This window comes from Styela clava, chromosome 5 (genome assembly GCF_964204865.1).
Source record: "Styela clava chromosome 5, kaStyClav1.hap1.2, whole genome shotgun sequence".
Classification (NCBI taxonomy): domain Eukaryota; kingdom Metazoa; phylum Chordata; class Ascidiacea; order Stolidobranchia; family Styelidae; genus Styela; species Styela clava.
The window spans coordinates 12,945,477-12,962,744 of record NC_135254.1 but is presented as its reverse complement, the minus strand read 5'-3'; the positions used below and the strand labels follow the sequence as shown (position 1 = coordinate 12,962,744).

Genomic DNA, 17,268 nt, shown 5'->3' with positions numbered 1-17,268 from the left:
ATGCTTTCAGTAACTATCCCAATGCTTGTCTGTACATTGACATTGAAAAACAATGAGAAGCATCATGTTGTTGTTTTATCATGAATTACATTATTGTGTATACTCCATGTACAGGACCTGATAACTGTTGTTTCGTTTTGCAAGTTTTTATTTTGAATCCAGTCGTAGCCAAGATATCTCGTTCAGGAGTGTTTGAGTGGCTTATGGATATATTTATACATAACATATCACTTAACATTGATAACCTGGTATTTATAGTTTCTTTACATTTCAGCGACTTTATCCAGAAGAATATATAGATGGGAGCATTAGTTTTTTTTTTATTGAAACGCTCCACAAAGTATGTCACAGTCTCATGAACAGTTTTATTGCAGCTGATAAATGCAGTTGTTTTTATGACTAGGTGATTGCGTTGCCGTTAATGCCAATTATGATTTACAATTGAATTTGCTAACCTATTTTTATTTTAAAGGCAAAATTTCTTACCCAAAATTCTTATATAATGTATACTATCAACTCCTACTGAAAAATGTAGAATAAATTATTTTGCAGTCTACCTAAATAGTGTACCCTGTCTAGCAATTTTTTAGTCTTCTCATGAAACCATTAAAAGGTGCTCGATGCATCCACTTCAATGCGCTAATTTTCGTTGAAAAATAAATTACAGTTGACATGCCAGTGTCCATACCTATTTGGGAGGTTATGGGTTGTTTTTTGTATCTTAACACCATAATTAATTTTTTTCAATAATATCTTGAACTGATAAAGAGCATGGTAGCAAAACATCACTTTAGCTGTGATAGGTAAGGTAAAATTGTTGTATGAGGACTTAAACGCACAAGTGTATTCTTTTGGTGTGCAGTATCGTTCTCATTTTGAATTTTAAAGTAGGCATGCAGGACTTGCTGTCTAAACTCTCTGAATTTTAGGAAATGTTCACTTCAAATTGATGAACATGTTATGTTTGTCGCAGCTTTGTGTTTTACATAGAAACCTACCACATTGCTTGTAGAAGTGTACAACTGTGAAAATTTTGTAGGTACATGTTTTTTCTTCTGTACAGTACTTTAATAAAATTGATAAAACAAAGCTTTTCACTGTTGGATTTGTATGTTGACCACCTTGGCTAAGATCGGGCATCATGTCACAAGTCGTTTCGACTTTGAATGAAAATGAATTTCTGAAAGTTCTTCAATGATCTCCTATGCATCAACGCCAATACAAATGGTGAAGAGTGATATTTGTTATTTTTAACACCTCGGTTTTTCTAAATCAGAAATCATGTTGCATTTGGTGGGAATAAAAGCGAATAATTAGAGTATGTGATCCAGAGAAATCTTGTTGTCTTCTTAGGGTGTTCATAGTGTCCCTTTTGCAAAGTTATTCTAAATTGTAAAAGGGATTCTTGGATATGTGATTTTTATTTATTTTGCTTTATAGCCTTCCGAGTACGTGATTAAAACCCACACATTGCCTGGTCGGATTCACAAAAACATCTCAGTCACACTTGGTGCGGAAATGCCAGCCGCAAGGTCATTTTTGGGCTTTCATGTTTTTATTGTTAAAGAATTCAAAAATTTTTCCTACAGCAAATGATTCTAGTTCCCATATATATATATATAGGTATATATGTAGGCTTACCATACGTCCCGCTTTTTAGCGTCTTGTCCCGCTGTCCCGACATATCAGCCAAGATTCCCGCTTGGCGTTAAGCCATCCAGAATAATACGCGAACATGTACTCGTTACTGTGTAGCCAATTAGTTGTTATGTAACTACAAAACTACACCAAATAGGCCCAATTCGTGAGAAACTCATGAAAAACAGAATTAATTATTCCCGTTATAGCAATTATCAATTTCTAAAAATCCAATTTCAAGTTTTCTAAGATTGCATTTTATAGACAAACCAAATATAGTGATTAGTTATCACTACACTGCGTTTGTTTGTATATTAAACCACTTATCACCTTTTCCGCAATGCCCAATCTAGCAATCAGTGTAGTTTTTCATGGCTTGGTTTTTCTTAAAGCTTTCATGGCTTCATGAGTATGACTATCGTCGCAACTTTATTACATTCCACTCCCCACATTATCTTTGCATGAGGTTGTAGGTATTGGTCATTATCAACGTAATTGTTGGAAGAGAGTACAACAGCCCGAAAGTTTATTACTATCGTGTATTTTGTTTGTTAAGTTTGGCCCAAGCCTCATTTAATTGGGCTTGTGTTTTTGTGTGCGTGCTGGTGGGCAGGCACATAAGATACTTCATGTTTTAAACTTTTTTGTAGGTTTTGCTTGCCCTCCAGAATTCTCCATTTTTAATTTAGGTTTGTTATATGGAGTTTTCGAAATAAACTATCTATCTATCTATCACATAGATTGTTTGTAGATTGGTCTGGTTTGCAAGTCACCCGTTCACCCTTCGATCTTCAACGCCCACGTGAATGAAGATGCGTTAAAAATCTCCATGTAGTGATACCTAATCACTATATTTGGTTTGTCTCTAAAATCAATCTTAAAAAAACTTGAAATTGGATTTTTAGAAAATGATAATTGCTATAACGGGAATAATTCTGTTTTTAATGAGTTTCTCACGAATTGGGCCAATTTGGTGTAGTTTTGTAGTTACATAACAACTAATTGGCTACAACTGTTGTTGCTGTGTAGCGCAACGCTGGCCTACTTACTGAAGGCGAATGCGTTATTTTGTTGGTTTCCGCTAACATTGTTAGCGAACGTATCACATGTGAAATCAATTCTAATTGGTCCTGTTCGCACGTTCACGTGAATGTAACATCGAACAACGTCTTTTCCAAGGTATTATCTACAGAAAAGCATGCTTGGTAAACCTCGAATAAGTAAATCCCAATGCTTGAAAACGGCAGACTATTCCATTATTCTCTTTGCTGTCCTTAAATTTTTTTAAATTCGGACCATTTGTATCGTTAGCGTCTATTCCTTTCTATTTTTCGAACTGAACCCGATATTTAGACAGAGAATATGCGCATGAACTTTTGATGACAATATGGTCAATGAAGACAGCCATGATGGCTTTAAATGTAGGCGTCCCGCTTTGAAGTCAAAAAAATATGGTAACCCTATATATATATGTCAACCCGATACTGCAGAAACAAACTTTGCTAATTGTAATGTCAAGTTAAGCAGGGATTTCATTTCCCTGTATGAAGCCCCAGGTATGTGACTAACTATCCTGGAATTTCATTCATTTCAAACATTTTAATTGATGACAACAGTGAACATTTAGTTATTAATTAGCAACATTACGTTAGGTGAAAATAATTGAACAACGAATACATGAATTGGATACTACTCATAGCTAGTGTTTACAAAATATTCAGTACATGCTAAATAAAAGAGAATTGCCAAAGCAATTAATCAAATTTCTATGTCAAATTGCTGATCATGGTTGATAAAGGTCTCTAACTGAAAAAATTATTGAGGTGGACAACAATTAGAACAAACTATGTCAGGCTACAAATAGAAATGTACAAAACATTGCTCAATCACAAGAAAAATATATAACTGAAATTAGTAACCATAAAAGTTTCCCTCATTGCATCAACAACATGTATACCAAGCGAATAACGGGACACACAGTGGAACAATTCTTGGAATATGGAATTAAAATGAGCTGGAAGGAACAACTGAAGAATATCAAACGTTCTATATCACATTGGGTGCAAAATTATTTTTTAAATTATACTCTAGGTAACGTCAGTGCGTACTAAAAGTTTATCATTTTTTTGAAACTAGTTTCGGAACAGCTACAGAAAAGTATGGACAGAGTTCATTTCGTATCGGACGTAGAGCATCAACTGGACTATCCCAAACGGTTTCACTCAATATAGTCATGACTGTTTCCAAGTTGTCCATGTCAGACACCAAATCATCGTAAGTTAGTACAGATTCATAAAGTTGAGTTGCAGTTGAACGTCGGACCTTCGGATAAACATGACAAAGCATTCGTAGAAGTTGCGAAATAGTACATTTTCGAAGATCATCAGATGGTAACTGTAGAAATCCACAAAATACTTCGATACTTGTTAAAAGTCGTTGGGCATCTTTTGTCCTAGCAATCTCCTGCTTCACTAGTGAGAATATCTTGGTGGGTGTTTGCGAAAGTGGTGAATCTTTCTTCTTAGGGTCTTGCATGACATCTGCGATACCAGAAAAGTATCCTCTCTGCAAAATAAGCTGTAACGTTTTCAGTAAAGGCATGCTCACTCTTGTAACTTTCAAATGATTTTCAAATATTTTTATAAATGCGTCAATAAATTTTTCCATTTGCTCTTCATTTCTGTGAATGCTATCCAAATGAGCGAAAAGAGCTTCCCCGCTTGCATCAGCTAGTGATTGGGTGAGATCCCCAACAGATACTACCAATCCGAGAAGCATGTTATACAGATACGTGTCGAACATCAATACTTTGCTTGTCATTCGGTATAAGCCTTTCATACGAGGCATGTAACCTCTGTTGATGAATATGGGTACAAGTTCATCATGATGTGGTATAAACGGAACTTTAGGATTGTTGTGGAGAAGTGAGAATAAAGCATCTCTGGCTCCATCACGAACTTTATGAATTTTTTCACCTGATTGTTGTAGCACAGAACACATCAACTTTCGAATGATTTCTTTGTTTAAAATGGATTTATCCTTTTGAACTATTTCTAGTGTTATCATCTCCAGACCACGAATTCCGGCCAGCCGTACAATGGATCCTATATCACCCCTGTTGTCTTTAGTATAATCAGATAAACAGTGAATCAAGGTTTCATAAACATCATTCACGTTTGTTACACACAGGGCCTCATCCGGATTTCCATCTTTTTTAATGTCCATTCCTTTACATATTTTTACCAATGCTTGGACTGCATGCATATGAGCTTCTGCAAATGCGGCGTCCGCACTTCCAGATTTTTTAGTTGCTGCCATCAAAGCATTCAATATCTTCATGTATCTTCCATTTACAACATGCTTAGGAAGCGCAGAAATAGCTTGAGAATAACCAATTCTCTCTTTTTCCGATGAACTTTTCAGCTTGAGTATATAACTATCAAGCACATCGTTTGCTTTGCCATCAGATTTCTGATTTAACGCTACTTCAGTGAAATCACCAGTAGGAATAGTAATGTGATTTACTTCGGCTAAAGCCTTCACTGCAGCATTACAGACTTTTTCTACATCTACATACCAATCCAAATTAGATAAAGTGTCGTGGATCACTTTCAGCCAACTTTTTGTTGCTGCGGGAGGAGGTTTAATCAGCGCTCTACATTCAGAAACTCTTGTGATTAAGTGACAAATAGCGAGTCTCATCAGTTCATTTCCAAAGCCACGAAACACCGAAGCATTCTGCAGTTCCTTGCATATACCAAAAGCTGTTTTCAGATGTTTATTTCTCGAAATCAAACCAACAGATCCTGTGCTTGTTTCCACTCCAGATAAAGAATGTATGATTTCAGCAACTGCTATGATACTGCCGTGTCGTGCAACGAGATCTATGCCAGTGCACATAGGCAGCAATTTAGCTAAAACAGCATCTGCCATATAAGTTGGACTTATAGGTACAAGATTATGAAGTGCTATTGCGGTCAATAATCTGATTTCAGGATCCCAGTGGTCAACTTTTCGTTCACATAAATGATCAATGAACGTCACAGTGTATTCTTTGAAACTGGCGATATAAGGCCCAATCACCAAATAAGAATCAGTACGACTACCAACTGCAAAATAATCTGCTTTCGTCAAGATATCGATTCCATGAGGAAATTGTCCTTGTCGACCAACATTCTCTTGAAATGCCGCTGAAGCAGCACGTCTGCAGTTTACTTCTCTATCATATGCTGTCACGATAAGCAATGATCTTGCAATCTTCTCAACATATGGTGCTATAGTTTCAGCATTATATGCTCTTGCAAAAGACCAAGCCAGATAACAAGCTGAATCTCTCACATTCGCACCTACACTAAAAGCTCCACGTTTGAGGTCAAAAACAAGGGCATGAAGCAAAATTGGAACAACCTCTTCTAATCTATGAGGCAAAAGAAGACCACGTCTCCCCAACTCCGCTAAAGTCAAACAACCTCCATGATAAGCACCATCAGCTTGGGTGTCGGAAAAGCAATCAAGCACAGACCCGACTACTTCATCTGCTAAATCCCGTGGTAAGCGACTGGTCACTCGTCCGATACCCTTTGCAGCTGACCAACGAACGATCGTATCTGAATCATATAGGGCATTCATAAGACATTCAATCACCGACTCAATTTCATCAGGAACATCGTATTCATCCTCTTCTCCATCAATATTGGTTTTGTCAGCTGCATCTTGATTTTGAGATTTCAAGGTATCTTTCAACGAACGACAACCACGTTGGTACCTCCATTTTGGCAGTATAGGCTTCAAAAACGTGATGCCCAATCTCTGAACCAGTTTTACACTCAGTTTTCTAATTTGGGAATGTTGATTATGGGGTAAATCCTCTTTTTGAATTGCTTGTAATACAATAGGTGCAAAGGGTATTATACTGCTTCGTTTACCCACTGCGAAGATGGTTGCCAGAGCGAGTAGCGGTCCTTGTAATGTTGCAATTCCAGCACTGTCTTCCTTTTTAAAATCGCATATTTTCTCAACACACCAGGTGATAAAGTTTGGCAAATGTTGCTCTTGTGCATCAGGTCTTGTCAAGATCTTAGATAAAACCAAAGCAGCGGCTTCTTGGCATTTATCCCCATAAAGCATAAGATATAACTTCGCTACATCAATTATGCGTTCGATAAGAGGTTTACTACCCTCGGAATCGAACTTATCCATATCAAATGGTATCAGGCATATCATGGAAAGCCACAGTAAAAGCATGTATTTGTTTTCCCATGTTTCTCTGTCGTATGGATTCTGTTTTGACAACATCGTCATAATAGGTTCAAGATCACTTACTTCATGAGGAAAAAGTCTCACAATAGCTTTATGTCCACGAACTTTTGTGATCAGATATAGATATTTGAAAGCATGATGAAGTAGCTTCCCTGTTTCAGTTGTACGTACAAGCTTCAGAAGTTTTGTTAGGAGCTCCTCCAGATGAGGATCCAAGAGATGGGGCTGCTCTTGATACTTATTCAAAATGAAATTAAACCCTTCATCAGATAGTTCAGATTTAGTCTGGTTGGCATAAGCGTGATGTAAATCATCTATTATTTTTATTACTTCGTTGTACTCGGCAAAGTGGTCTTTCACATCCCCTTTTGCCAGGAAATCTTCCTCTTCCTGAGTTAATGCAGTGTCAGTACTAGACATAATTAACTTATTATATCTGCTGCAATATGCATTGATAAATGATAGCCATTTATTTTTTATTAGTGCTATAGTTTGGTGCATGTATAAGCAAACACAGAAACATACATCTGAACATACTAACTTATTTGAGTATTTGCAGATTTGGGAAATTTTAAAATATATTTCTGTATTTATATAGTTATAAGAGACTTATGTAAATTTTTGTCTCTCTAGTTTCAACTTTTTACTTTTGCAGTTTATTATTTCACATCCTGTTTAATATTAAAAGACATACCAATTTATAAGTTAACAGATTTACATTTAATACAGTATTATCATACCACAGCATTAGAATAAATGCAAATATTAACATATATTGCTGTAATGGGTCTTGTGTAGTTTCCTACCTGAATGACTTCTAGTGGGCCTGGTGTGGCAATTTTTGGATATATGATTCCTGGGCCCCACCTGATGTTGTCATCATCTGATGACGTCAAAAATTGCGTCACTGGGATGCCACGATAACGAAATACAGCTTGCCAAAGTATAGCGGCGGCCCCCGTAATGGCGCCTGCGAGTATGTTAACATGTATGTGGCATCGTATGTAATCTTTATGTGTTACAAGCAATAGATTAGAATTTACCTATTTATCCTGAGGGAGAGGAAAACCTAAAAGACGGCTTAACCATATGGCAAACCACAGCTTCTCAACCAGTTACCATTCCATGTCGGGTACAGGATAAGTTGATTATTTTTTTTGTAGCATGGACTTGAATGAATGGCGGCTAGGAGTCCAGCAATCCTCTCGCACATAACCATCCCCGCTCATGGCATTCAAACCTGCGAACCCACGCAATGTAATCAGAGGTGAGGTGGCGAGCGTAAACCTAGCGCTTTATAGCACGATGAGCTGCAAGTGCGGATATTTTTGCATGGCCTGTAGCTGTATTTACAGTGTTCGCATAAGATTTCTCCGGACGTTCATTGGACTACCGGTACAGTTTTAACATTTTTTATTGAGTAAAATTGAGTTTTCTGGTAGGCAAGATTCAAAAAATAAATTAACATATTCTGCCACCGGTGCAGTACCGTACAGCCGTATCTAACTGACCGACAGATCGAAAGGTCTGTCTGTTCGGAGATGGAGACGAGGGGCCATGTTCACAAGTCACAACCCGCCCCTGCACTGCACTCGTGTCAACCACCGTTCGTTAATTATTAACAGGTACGGTACCGTACCGCCGTATGACGAGTGGCCCCGCATTTTTCTAGGCATTAGGACGCAGGTGATACCGCAATTCGTAACGCCCATTGCTCCCAATCTGGGCAGCCCAGACCGAAACGCCATCCATAAAACAAAAGACCCATTTGCTGAATTCTTCAAATACGCGATGCGAAAACAACGTTAAAATGAAAGTGCTACTTGGAGTCAAAAATTCCAATTCGATCTATTTATTTTTATTTTTTCTAATAATATAATAAGTTAATTAGCCATGCATTTTCATCATAATAAGAATATTAATTTGATTAATGAATCATTCACCAATTCCATGTATAATTTTTTCATTCAACATGTATTCCATTTGAAGATCCAAGCCATTGGTTGTCATATTCCAACAAATTTTTCACATATTCATAATTAATTTAGATTATTGTATTATTACAGTTAATATATATACATGTAAAAAATATGTATATTGTTGTACAATACAATAGTAGATTTAGTCCATTAAAGCCTTTACAACGTTCTAAATAAAATGTTATACAGTTTTTGCATAACATTTTCGTACTTAGAGTCATTCTTTTGATTCTCTATATTTTTACGACCAACAATCGACATTTTAACCTTTTTGACAACTCTGTCCACATTAGGCATTACGTTTTGAAATACAGCTTCATTTTTTTCGAGCCATATCTTATGTCTGGTGATTGACATTACAAGGATTATACACTCCAACTCTTCAGCATTTTGATAAAATGCATATTCACTGAAATCAAGCATTAAACAAGTTTTGAAATCTTTCTTTAGTTTGTATTTTTTCAAATTTCCGACTAATTTATTGAGCACTGATTGGGCAAATGTACATTTCCAAAATAAATAAGTTTCTAAATAAATTCTGATTCTTTCTTGCCTAATACACATATTTCATCTCCTGCTATGTTTCTAATTCTTGGCAATGTCTTTAAGAGCAAAATATTCCACATAACTTTATAATTAAATTCTTTCATACTATTCGGTAGTATCTTGTGGTGTATACTCGCATATGCACTCTTTAGGTTAACAGGATATAATATCCTCAATTCCCGGGCACATTTATTGCGTACAATCAAGTCATATAATACTTTGTGTTCACCATGCTTCACATCTTCAGGTTTTATGCTGTATTTTTTTAGAAATTCCATATTGCATTTGTAGTTTTCGTGAGGAATGCATCTATGTGCTATATTGTTTTTCATATTCATTTTGAAATAATTGCTCATCTGGTGTCCAATATTATACTCCATATAAGCATTATATATGCTTTGGTCCTCTTCAGTTCTATAATTAAAATATTCAAATGCCTTCATGACGTACATGCATTTCATAAATGCATTTCACATGCAAATTCAAAAATTTATTTATTCTACCAAGTGTTAGAAGTTCACTTACCTAAAATATGTCAACAGTTAATAATTAACCAAATAAAAAGTAAATAAATAACAGGAACAAAAGTTAGAAATTTGGGGAAATATATATTGTCCAATAATACACTTCAATAATCAGAGTGGAACAATAAATTAAACTATTTAATTTAAACTATTGATGTTTATATTTAAATGAAGGAAAATGTGACATGATTTAACGTGGTTCTGGATTTTGTTTATAGAAGCTTTATTAAATATCTCTTCCAAAAGTTCTTACAGAAACATGATATTGTAACCTGCTCATCTTACCTGAAAATTAATCTAAGCGGAAAAATGTATGAGCGGCCGCTAAGAAACCAATGGTGTCTTGCTGAGCCGAATTTGGTTGGATTTTAATGGAAACCTTATAAGGCATAACAGTAGAATTTTTCCGATGTGTAAAATATGACATCATATTTCGGCATCATAAAATATAAATTATGAAATGCCCCAATTCCCCTTGCAACCAAATCATGGGTACTGAGAATATGTATAGTAAGATGAAAATGACAATAAATGTCGTAGTCAATGTCGGATTTAATATTATGCAAGGAAGGTCGAAGCCTAGGTGCTTCAACGTACAATTTTGAACTATTCTTCGCTTTGAAATTTCAAAAACTCATATTTGTTTAATTTATCGTTCAGGTCATTAGTTATTGTCCCAAATATGAAATCGTTTTGAAAGACTGACGACTTGACAGGGTTAAATAAGCGAATTTGTCTAAATTTGTAAAAGGGTACCCCTTCAATCTTAAAAATAAAATATGCTAATTTAGATTGATTAAATAGCCTAATTTCTTTTTAAAAAAGATAAGAAAATATCGATATACTAATTTATTTAAGCAACAACGAATCTAAGAATTATTATATTTTGTGCTATTTCGAATATTTTTCATAATACATCTCTTTTAATTTAATCAATGGAATGATCATTTCATTTAACAGTAATGTATAATTTATCAGTAATCCATGCCCGCCTTTATTCCAGTCGCGACTAGAAATTGATGAAATGACGTTTTATAACAGCATTGAGTTTCCTAATTTAATTTACTATCCCATCTCCATGAACGTTCGTATCTTTACTTTAACTAAAAATTCGTATTTTACACTTATTTTAGTTTTTATTCATGTCGTCATAATATTTTCTCAAATTTTTATACACATATTTTGACGTCATATTATGCACCATTGTTAAGAAGGGCTCACAAACGTCATAGCCTAGCGCCCTAGCAGCTAGCTAGAGGCCTCGCGTTGTCTTAATCCGGTCCTGGTTACAGTTGATATAAATATGCATGATAGGTAATGCGATAAACAACAATGAAAATGAGTTTATAGCTTTTTAGAGATTTTAAGCTAAGTAAACTTTGCACAGAACTGCATTAAAAAACATTGGGTAGCGATAGTTCGAAAACCATATTTTTGAGTCGCGACCAAAAATAATTGAGCGATGGACCCCTGACGATAACAAAAATGCGACAGCCAGGATCCCTGTCAGCTATTTAATCGAAAATCCGCAAAATGCTAAACGAAGTTTTTTTTTTTTGCGCCGCGCCACCCAATTTGATCAGCGGATTCTTGGAACTTGAAGCGGATTCAAAGCGTACCATGAAATAGGACGCTGTGTCATCGCTAATATAGTTGTACACATGTATATTTTTCAATTGGAATATGCTGACGAGTCGCGTTCTGGGACCAAATCAACCTATCGCGCAAATGGATGTTATTGAACTGTAATATGCAGACGAGCAATATTTTACACATCGATTGAATAAATATATATACAGTATATTGGTTTCTGCATTGAGTCATCGCTATTATAACTGCTCGTATACACACCTTCGTTCAATATTTAAACCATAATATTTATACTCATTATAATTTATATTCAAATTCCGCACAGAAGTCACCCAAATTTTATGCACTATGCTGCATGACATGAGGGAGCACAAATTCACTTGCCTTGCTTTTGTTATACTGATTGCTGCAGCACTGTCTGATTGTTGTAATTGGCGGCATCACGCCAACCAAAACATTTTGTCAACTTTCATAATTTGTACTTCACGTTGTACATGCTGTATTGGCCCGATAGCATGGGCGTATAGGATAGGATTTACATATTTATCCCTGGGGAGAAGAAGGCCGATAAGACGCTTTAATCCTATGAAGAACCGCGGCCTCTCGCCCGGTTACCAGTTCATGTCGGGTATGGAATTAGCTAGCCAGTTATTTGTTTTCGCAGGCATGGACTTGATGGTAGAGGAAGCTGTAACCGACCAGCGGTTACGTGAACCACCTTACGGCGGCGAGGAGTCCAGCAATCCTCTCGCACGTGATCATTTCCGCATGGGATTCGAACCTGCGATCCCACGAAGGGTAATCAGAGATGCGTTGGCAAGCGTATTCCTAACGCTCAGCACGATGCGCCACACCGCCGAGCCGAGCGCAAATACTTTACTTGAAATTACTTAAAATGCGCATCTAGTCGAGGGCATTGCTTTTGTTATTATAGATGAGAGACGCGTGCTTTGTAAGTCTTAAAACCTTGCTTCAAGTTTCATTTTTTTTTGTATTTTGCCCTCGCGTCATTGTTAAGTTTTAATGGGAGATCAAAATAAACATAAAACTTTAAACACCTGAAAATAATTGCCGGGAATATTGAAATTCGACAACGCTCGCAAAACTCTTCCCTTCGCACTTTTAGAACCCCATGCCAGAAGCCATGATACACGTCTTTGGTGCGTGAGTTCCCAGCACAGTCGACCACAATGCTAAACGTCACCTTGGCCAGGCGCGAATTTACTATTCAAATTTACTCAAGCCGGATAGCTTGTCTAACTACACCGATCGGATGTTCGAGCAGGAACTACCAGATGGGAGATATAAACTAAATTCTGCGTTTCTAATGTGACTTGAAAATGATATCAAATTGGGTATCTTCCACTTCAGAACGGTCATTTAGGATATTTGATCCCCCCCCCCCCGTTTTGAATTACTTCACAAATTCTATTTCTATAATCGATTTGGGACAATCAGATTATGAAAATATGCGAAACCTGGTTCCATTACACTTGAACCCGTAATTTGAACCCACGACAATGGCACCTGTGTACCATTGCACCTATGGAAACATTTTTTTTTATGAATATTTGAACCCATACTAACCCTAACCCATGGATTTTAGCACCCTCATATAGATTGAACCCTCGGATATACGAGTGCAAATGTATGGGTTCAAATATATGTGGGTTCAAATGTACAGTCACCGCCAAACCTATTCCAAGGGTTTTATTCCCTGAAAACACAAGATGGGGGCATACCAACTTTCGACACACAAATGTAAATGTTCAGGAAAGGGATTTTTAACTTTTCCAAAACAAATTCATTGATTGAAATTAGCTCTGCAAATGAAAGCATAACCAAGACACGGGTGTTCTGTTTATTCCATCACATTGTACATAACTTAGACCTAACATATGGGTTTTTAGAAAAGGGACAAGTACCAGATGGGTGGTGGTTATAGCATTTTAATTGCTTCAAAAAACGACTTATATTTTTGAATAAAAGGGTCATACTGCAATACCATACCCATATATAAGAGTGTGTCATTGATAGTAATACACAATACTATTCATTGCAGTAATGGTTACGGTAAGTGCCTGTGCATAGAAAGACCCATATCTTACTAGCACTGCCAATTTGTAAGCTGGGGGAGACAAAATATTATTATGGAAGCTCCCTGTCTTCCAGGTATCTGTACTCAAATGTGAAACCTTCCTTTTTGCGCTGTCCCCATTTCTCGTAGTCAAAATAAATATATGTCCCTTGTTCATATTCATCAGTGATCGTTTTTGGCTCCTCGTGCCTTTGAAACCACATCATGTACTTGGTGTGAAACCTCCATGATTGTTTTTTCAAAGCTTTAGCAGCCATGTACTGAGCTTTCGTCGCCTCCATGTAGTAAAATATAAAGAATAATGTTTCCGTCGAAAGTCGAAGATAAAAATCTATGGAATCGTGATGAGGAAGTGGAGTCTGGTGGTAGTATGCCGGTGTGGGGCACGGATTTCTTGGCAAGTAATGGCGAAGCCTTTCGGAATCAGATGGGTGCGGCATATGTCTCCAAGAAGCCTCGAGCATTGCTTGCTGGTACATGTTATCTTTATTAAGCGGAACAGGGCCGAGAGGTGCAACACCAAGTAAAGGAGCCATTCTGGTTTCCCCGGAGCCATTAGGGATTTGTCGTATCAAGTTGGACTGCTGTTGTTGCATTGAGCTGCTCAAAGACGTCAAATCTGCTTTTGATGGGGCAGAAGTGTTTATTGATAGATTAGAATCCTGAGAAAAGGGTGAAGATGTCTGTTCCGGCTGTCCTAAACCTGCCTCCACGACTGCTTGTTCTGCAATGCTTTTTAAATTAAAATTATTATTCAAGAAGGCAGATGTAACCAAATTATCATGTGGAGAGGGTTGTACTTCAGGTAATGATATTGGAGTTGGTACCTTACTTGGTTGTGTTGTTGACAAATCGTTTGTCAGTTTTGATACCAAAACAATGTCCAACGATGAAGGCGCGGACTTCTCTTCAGGAACTGCAGTAACAACACCATTAATACCTAATCCACTTGAAGCCACAGATGTTAACAAACTATTCACTGTGCTTTGCACATCTAAATTTGTTAACGAAATTGATGAAGAAACAACATTATTTGGTGTTTGCCAAGTTGTTGATTTTTCTACTGATTTTTGAAGGGACTTATTGAGATTTTTAACTGCTCCTAATCCACTATGTTCAACCGCATTGGAATGTGTATCTGATATCGTTTGCGAATGGTGAACTTGATTTTGCGTCGGTTGTCCACTTGCTGCAGCTGCATATGCCTGTACGTGCGTACTCTTCTGATTGAGCTTGTTAGGTGTTGTGCTCGTGGAATGACTTCTAGATGCAGGTTTCGATGAATTGGCAGTAGATGAATACGACGTCAAAGAACCCTTCCTAGGTGATAAGATATCATCAGATGCTCCAGATCTATTCCTACTCCTTGAATCAGTATCATCTTTACTGTTATGACTTGATGAAGATGAATGACCATTATTGGGAACGGGTGATGTTGACAAAGTTGGATCAATAAGAGATTTCACATCTTCATCCCCCTTCGAACTGTTGCTATTAGTCAGACTATTATTCATATGCTTTTCAACTGGAGATGTTGCAGGAACAACGGTAGCTGTAAGTGCTTCATCCAAATTGAGATCTTCATACAAAAATTCATTTTCTTCATAATCTGGATCTTCACAAGCTTCCAAATAAAATTCCAAATCATCTTGCAATTCCATAATCCTCTCTGATGTGATGGTTTGATTATCTAACATTCTCATTAATGTTTCCAACTTGTTTATATGAAACTTGTGCCTTTCCACATGAGCTTTCATTTCATCATTTTGTTTTTGCTTCTCGCCATCAATTTTCTTCTTACGAGAATGTGATGAATTACTTTCAATTCTACTTTCGAAAATTTCAACTTGTAGACCGAGTTTATCAATCGTATGTTGTAACCACTGCATCGTCTCTTCTCTCTCTTTTTGTGCAGGGTCAATTTTCGCCGCGAGACCTAAGCCTTCTTTTGAATAGGCTTTTGTTTTTGTTTCCCTTTCGACAACTTTAAACCGCTCCATTTGGGTTTCAATTAACTTTCTATTGTCCAGTAAATTCTTTTTATCCTTAATTTCATTCGAAGCGGCCCACGTTTTGATTTGGTCCCGTAATCTTTGAAGTTTTTTAATCTCTTTTTTGAGATCACTTTCATATTTATCTTTTTGATTTGTGTTGGCCGCATTATGAAGTTTTTGCCAAATATCTTCAAATGTATCAACACCTTCTTGCACCTTTTTTAGACATCGATCAATCTCTCCTTGCAATCGTCGTTTGTCGGCCATGATGTTATTAAAGCCAAAAATAGCTGAAATTATGGAGAATTAAAACATATACACGGATTAATTGCATTTAAAAAAAGCCTATATCAAATGCTTTTATCTACCATACTCAATGCCAGTATCAAAGATGAAGCTGAAAGGTTGCATATATCTATGTTCGTTATCATATTTCTAGAATCTCTTTTTCACATGTCTCGTAATTAATGACATCGTCTTTTCAATGATTTTTGATATGAAAATGGTACAATTGAACTATCATAAGTTTTGTACCAATGCTTTTAACTAATTCAGCACAGGATTTGAAATCTTCCTTTCTAATTACACTACTCCCATAAACTTTATATATCAAGAGTATAGATATTGTCGAATTGCTGTTAATATCGATATACAGTAGTTTATACTGTTATATTTTCACATCACACTGATGTGTAAGAAGGTCCCTAAAAACTGCATTATTCTAACTGAGCATGTTATTATAAATTCATAACAGTCAGACAGCGGCAACAATGAGTTCAATTGCTATATACTTATAAGCTTGTAACCTGATAGTTGTACAAGAACACTGCAGTATTGGATAATTCCATAATTCGTATAGTCTACGACTTTATTAAACTCTGAAGTATGGTTTGTGATATCCACAATTAATGGCCCTGCATCAAACCTGATACGTGCATAAACTATGGATATACAAAAGACAACAAGAAAACTTTTTTGTAAGTATACAGCAAGTTCCAAATGCAAAAGAACTTATAGCACAGTAGCAGTTAGAAACATGGACAACATGTACATTAACACTGTCAACACAGTAACAGCAGACATCTACTTTGATGAAAAGGTGATATACTAGCTAACGTTTCAATAATATGCCCAACATTAATTAAATAGGATTTAAAATAAGAGAAGCAGCAACTAGGCCTATACTGGTAACTCAATACAATTCATTCCAATCACAATCTGAAAAGTTTATCGCTACAAACACATTCAGCAAAAAATACGATTCCAAAGCTGCATTTGCTTCAACAAGAGGATGAGAGGCCAGAAAGTTAAAGACTGGAAGAAATTTCGCCTATACCAATAGTGACTACTCCAAAAATAAACAGATGAAAAGCCAGCCAGGTCACAAACAAACAATCTTTTTGTATTTCAGTTGATAATTTCATAAAACAGTAATACTATTTTTGTTTTAGTTTGTCTAACGTTATACAGTTATAGACTACTTAGGCCACGCACTGCGTTATAGCCCATTCATCATTTTCAGTCTCATGACTAGTAATTTTATTTTCTCTGCAACCATCCCCTAAAACGCCTGTTTGCCAAGCATCCAAGGCAAGATAGAGAATGAGTTAAATGAAAACAGCAAAATATTGTTTCGAACA

The 17,268-nt window shown here is 36.4% G+C and overlaps 2 protein-coding genes across 2 annotated transcripts; both read right to left on the bottom strand.

Moving 5' to 3' along the window:
* Nucleotides 1–3,248: 3,248 nt before the first annotated feature.
* Nucleotides 3,249–7,355, bottom strand: LOC120344387 (tubulin-specific chaperone D-like). The gene has a single exon (XM_039413593.2). It carries the CDS (start codon nucleotides 7,315–7,317, stop codon nucleotides 3,757–3,759), a length of 3,561 nt encoding a protein of 1,186 aa, XP_039269527.2. The 5' UTR covers nucleotides 7,318–7,355; the 3' UTR covers nucleotides 3,249–3,756.
* A 6,028-nt stretch (nucleotides 7,356–13,383) lies between these two features.
* On the bottom strand, nucleotides 13,384–15,939 carry LOC120344184 (CCR4-NOT transcription complex subunit 3-like). Its single transcript, XM_039413294.2, has one exon. The coding sequence runs from the start codon at nucleotides 15,893–15,895 to the stop codon at nucleotides 13,685–13,687; it is 2,211 nt and encodes a 736-aa protein (XP_039269228.2). The 5' UTR covers nucleotides 15,896–15,939; the 3' UTR covers nucleotides 13,384–13,684.
* Nucleotides 15,940–17,268: the final 1,329 nt, after the last annotated feature.

Coding starts and splice junctions, on each gene's coding strand:
- LOC120344184 (XM_039413294.2), bottom strand. CDS start 15,895: ATGGCCGACAAACGACGATTGCAAGGAGAGATTGATCGATGTCTAAAA.
- LOC120344387 (XM_039413593.2), bottom strand. CDS start 7,317: ATGTCTAGTACTGACACTGCATTAACTCAGGAAGAGGAAGATTTCCTG.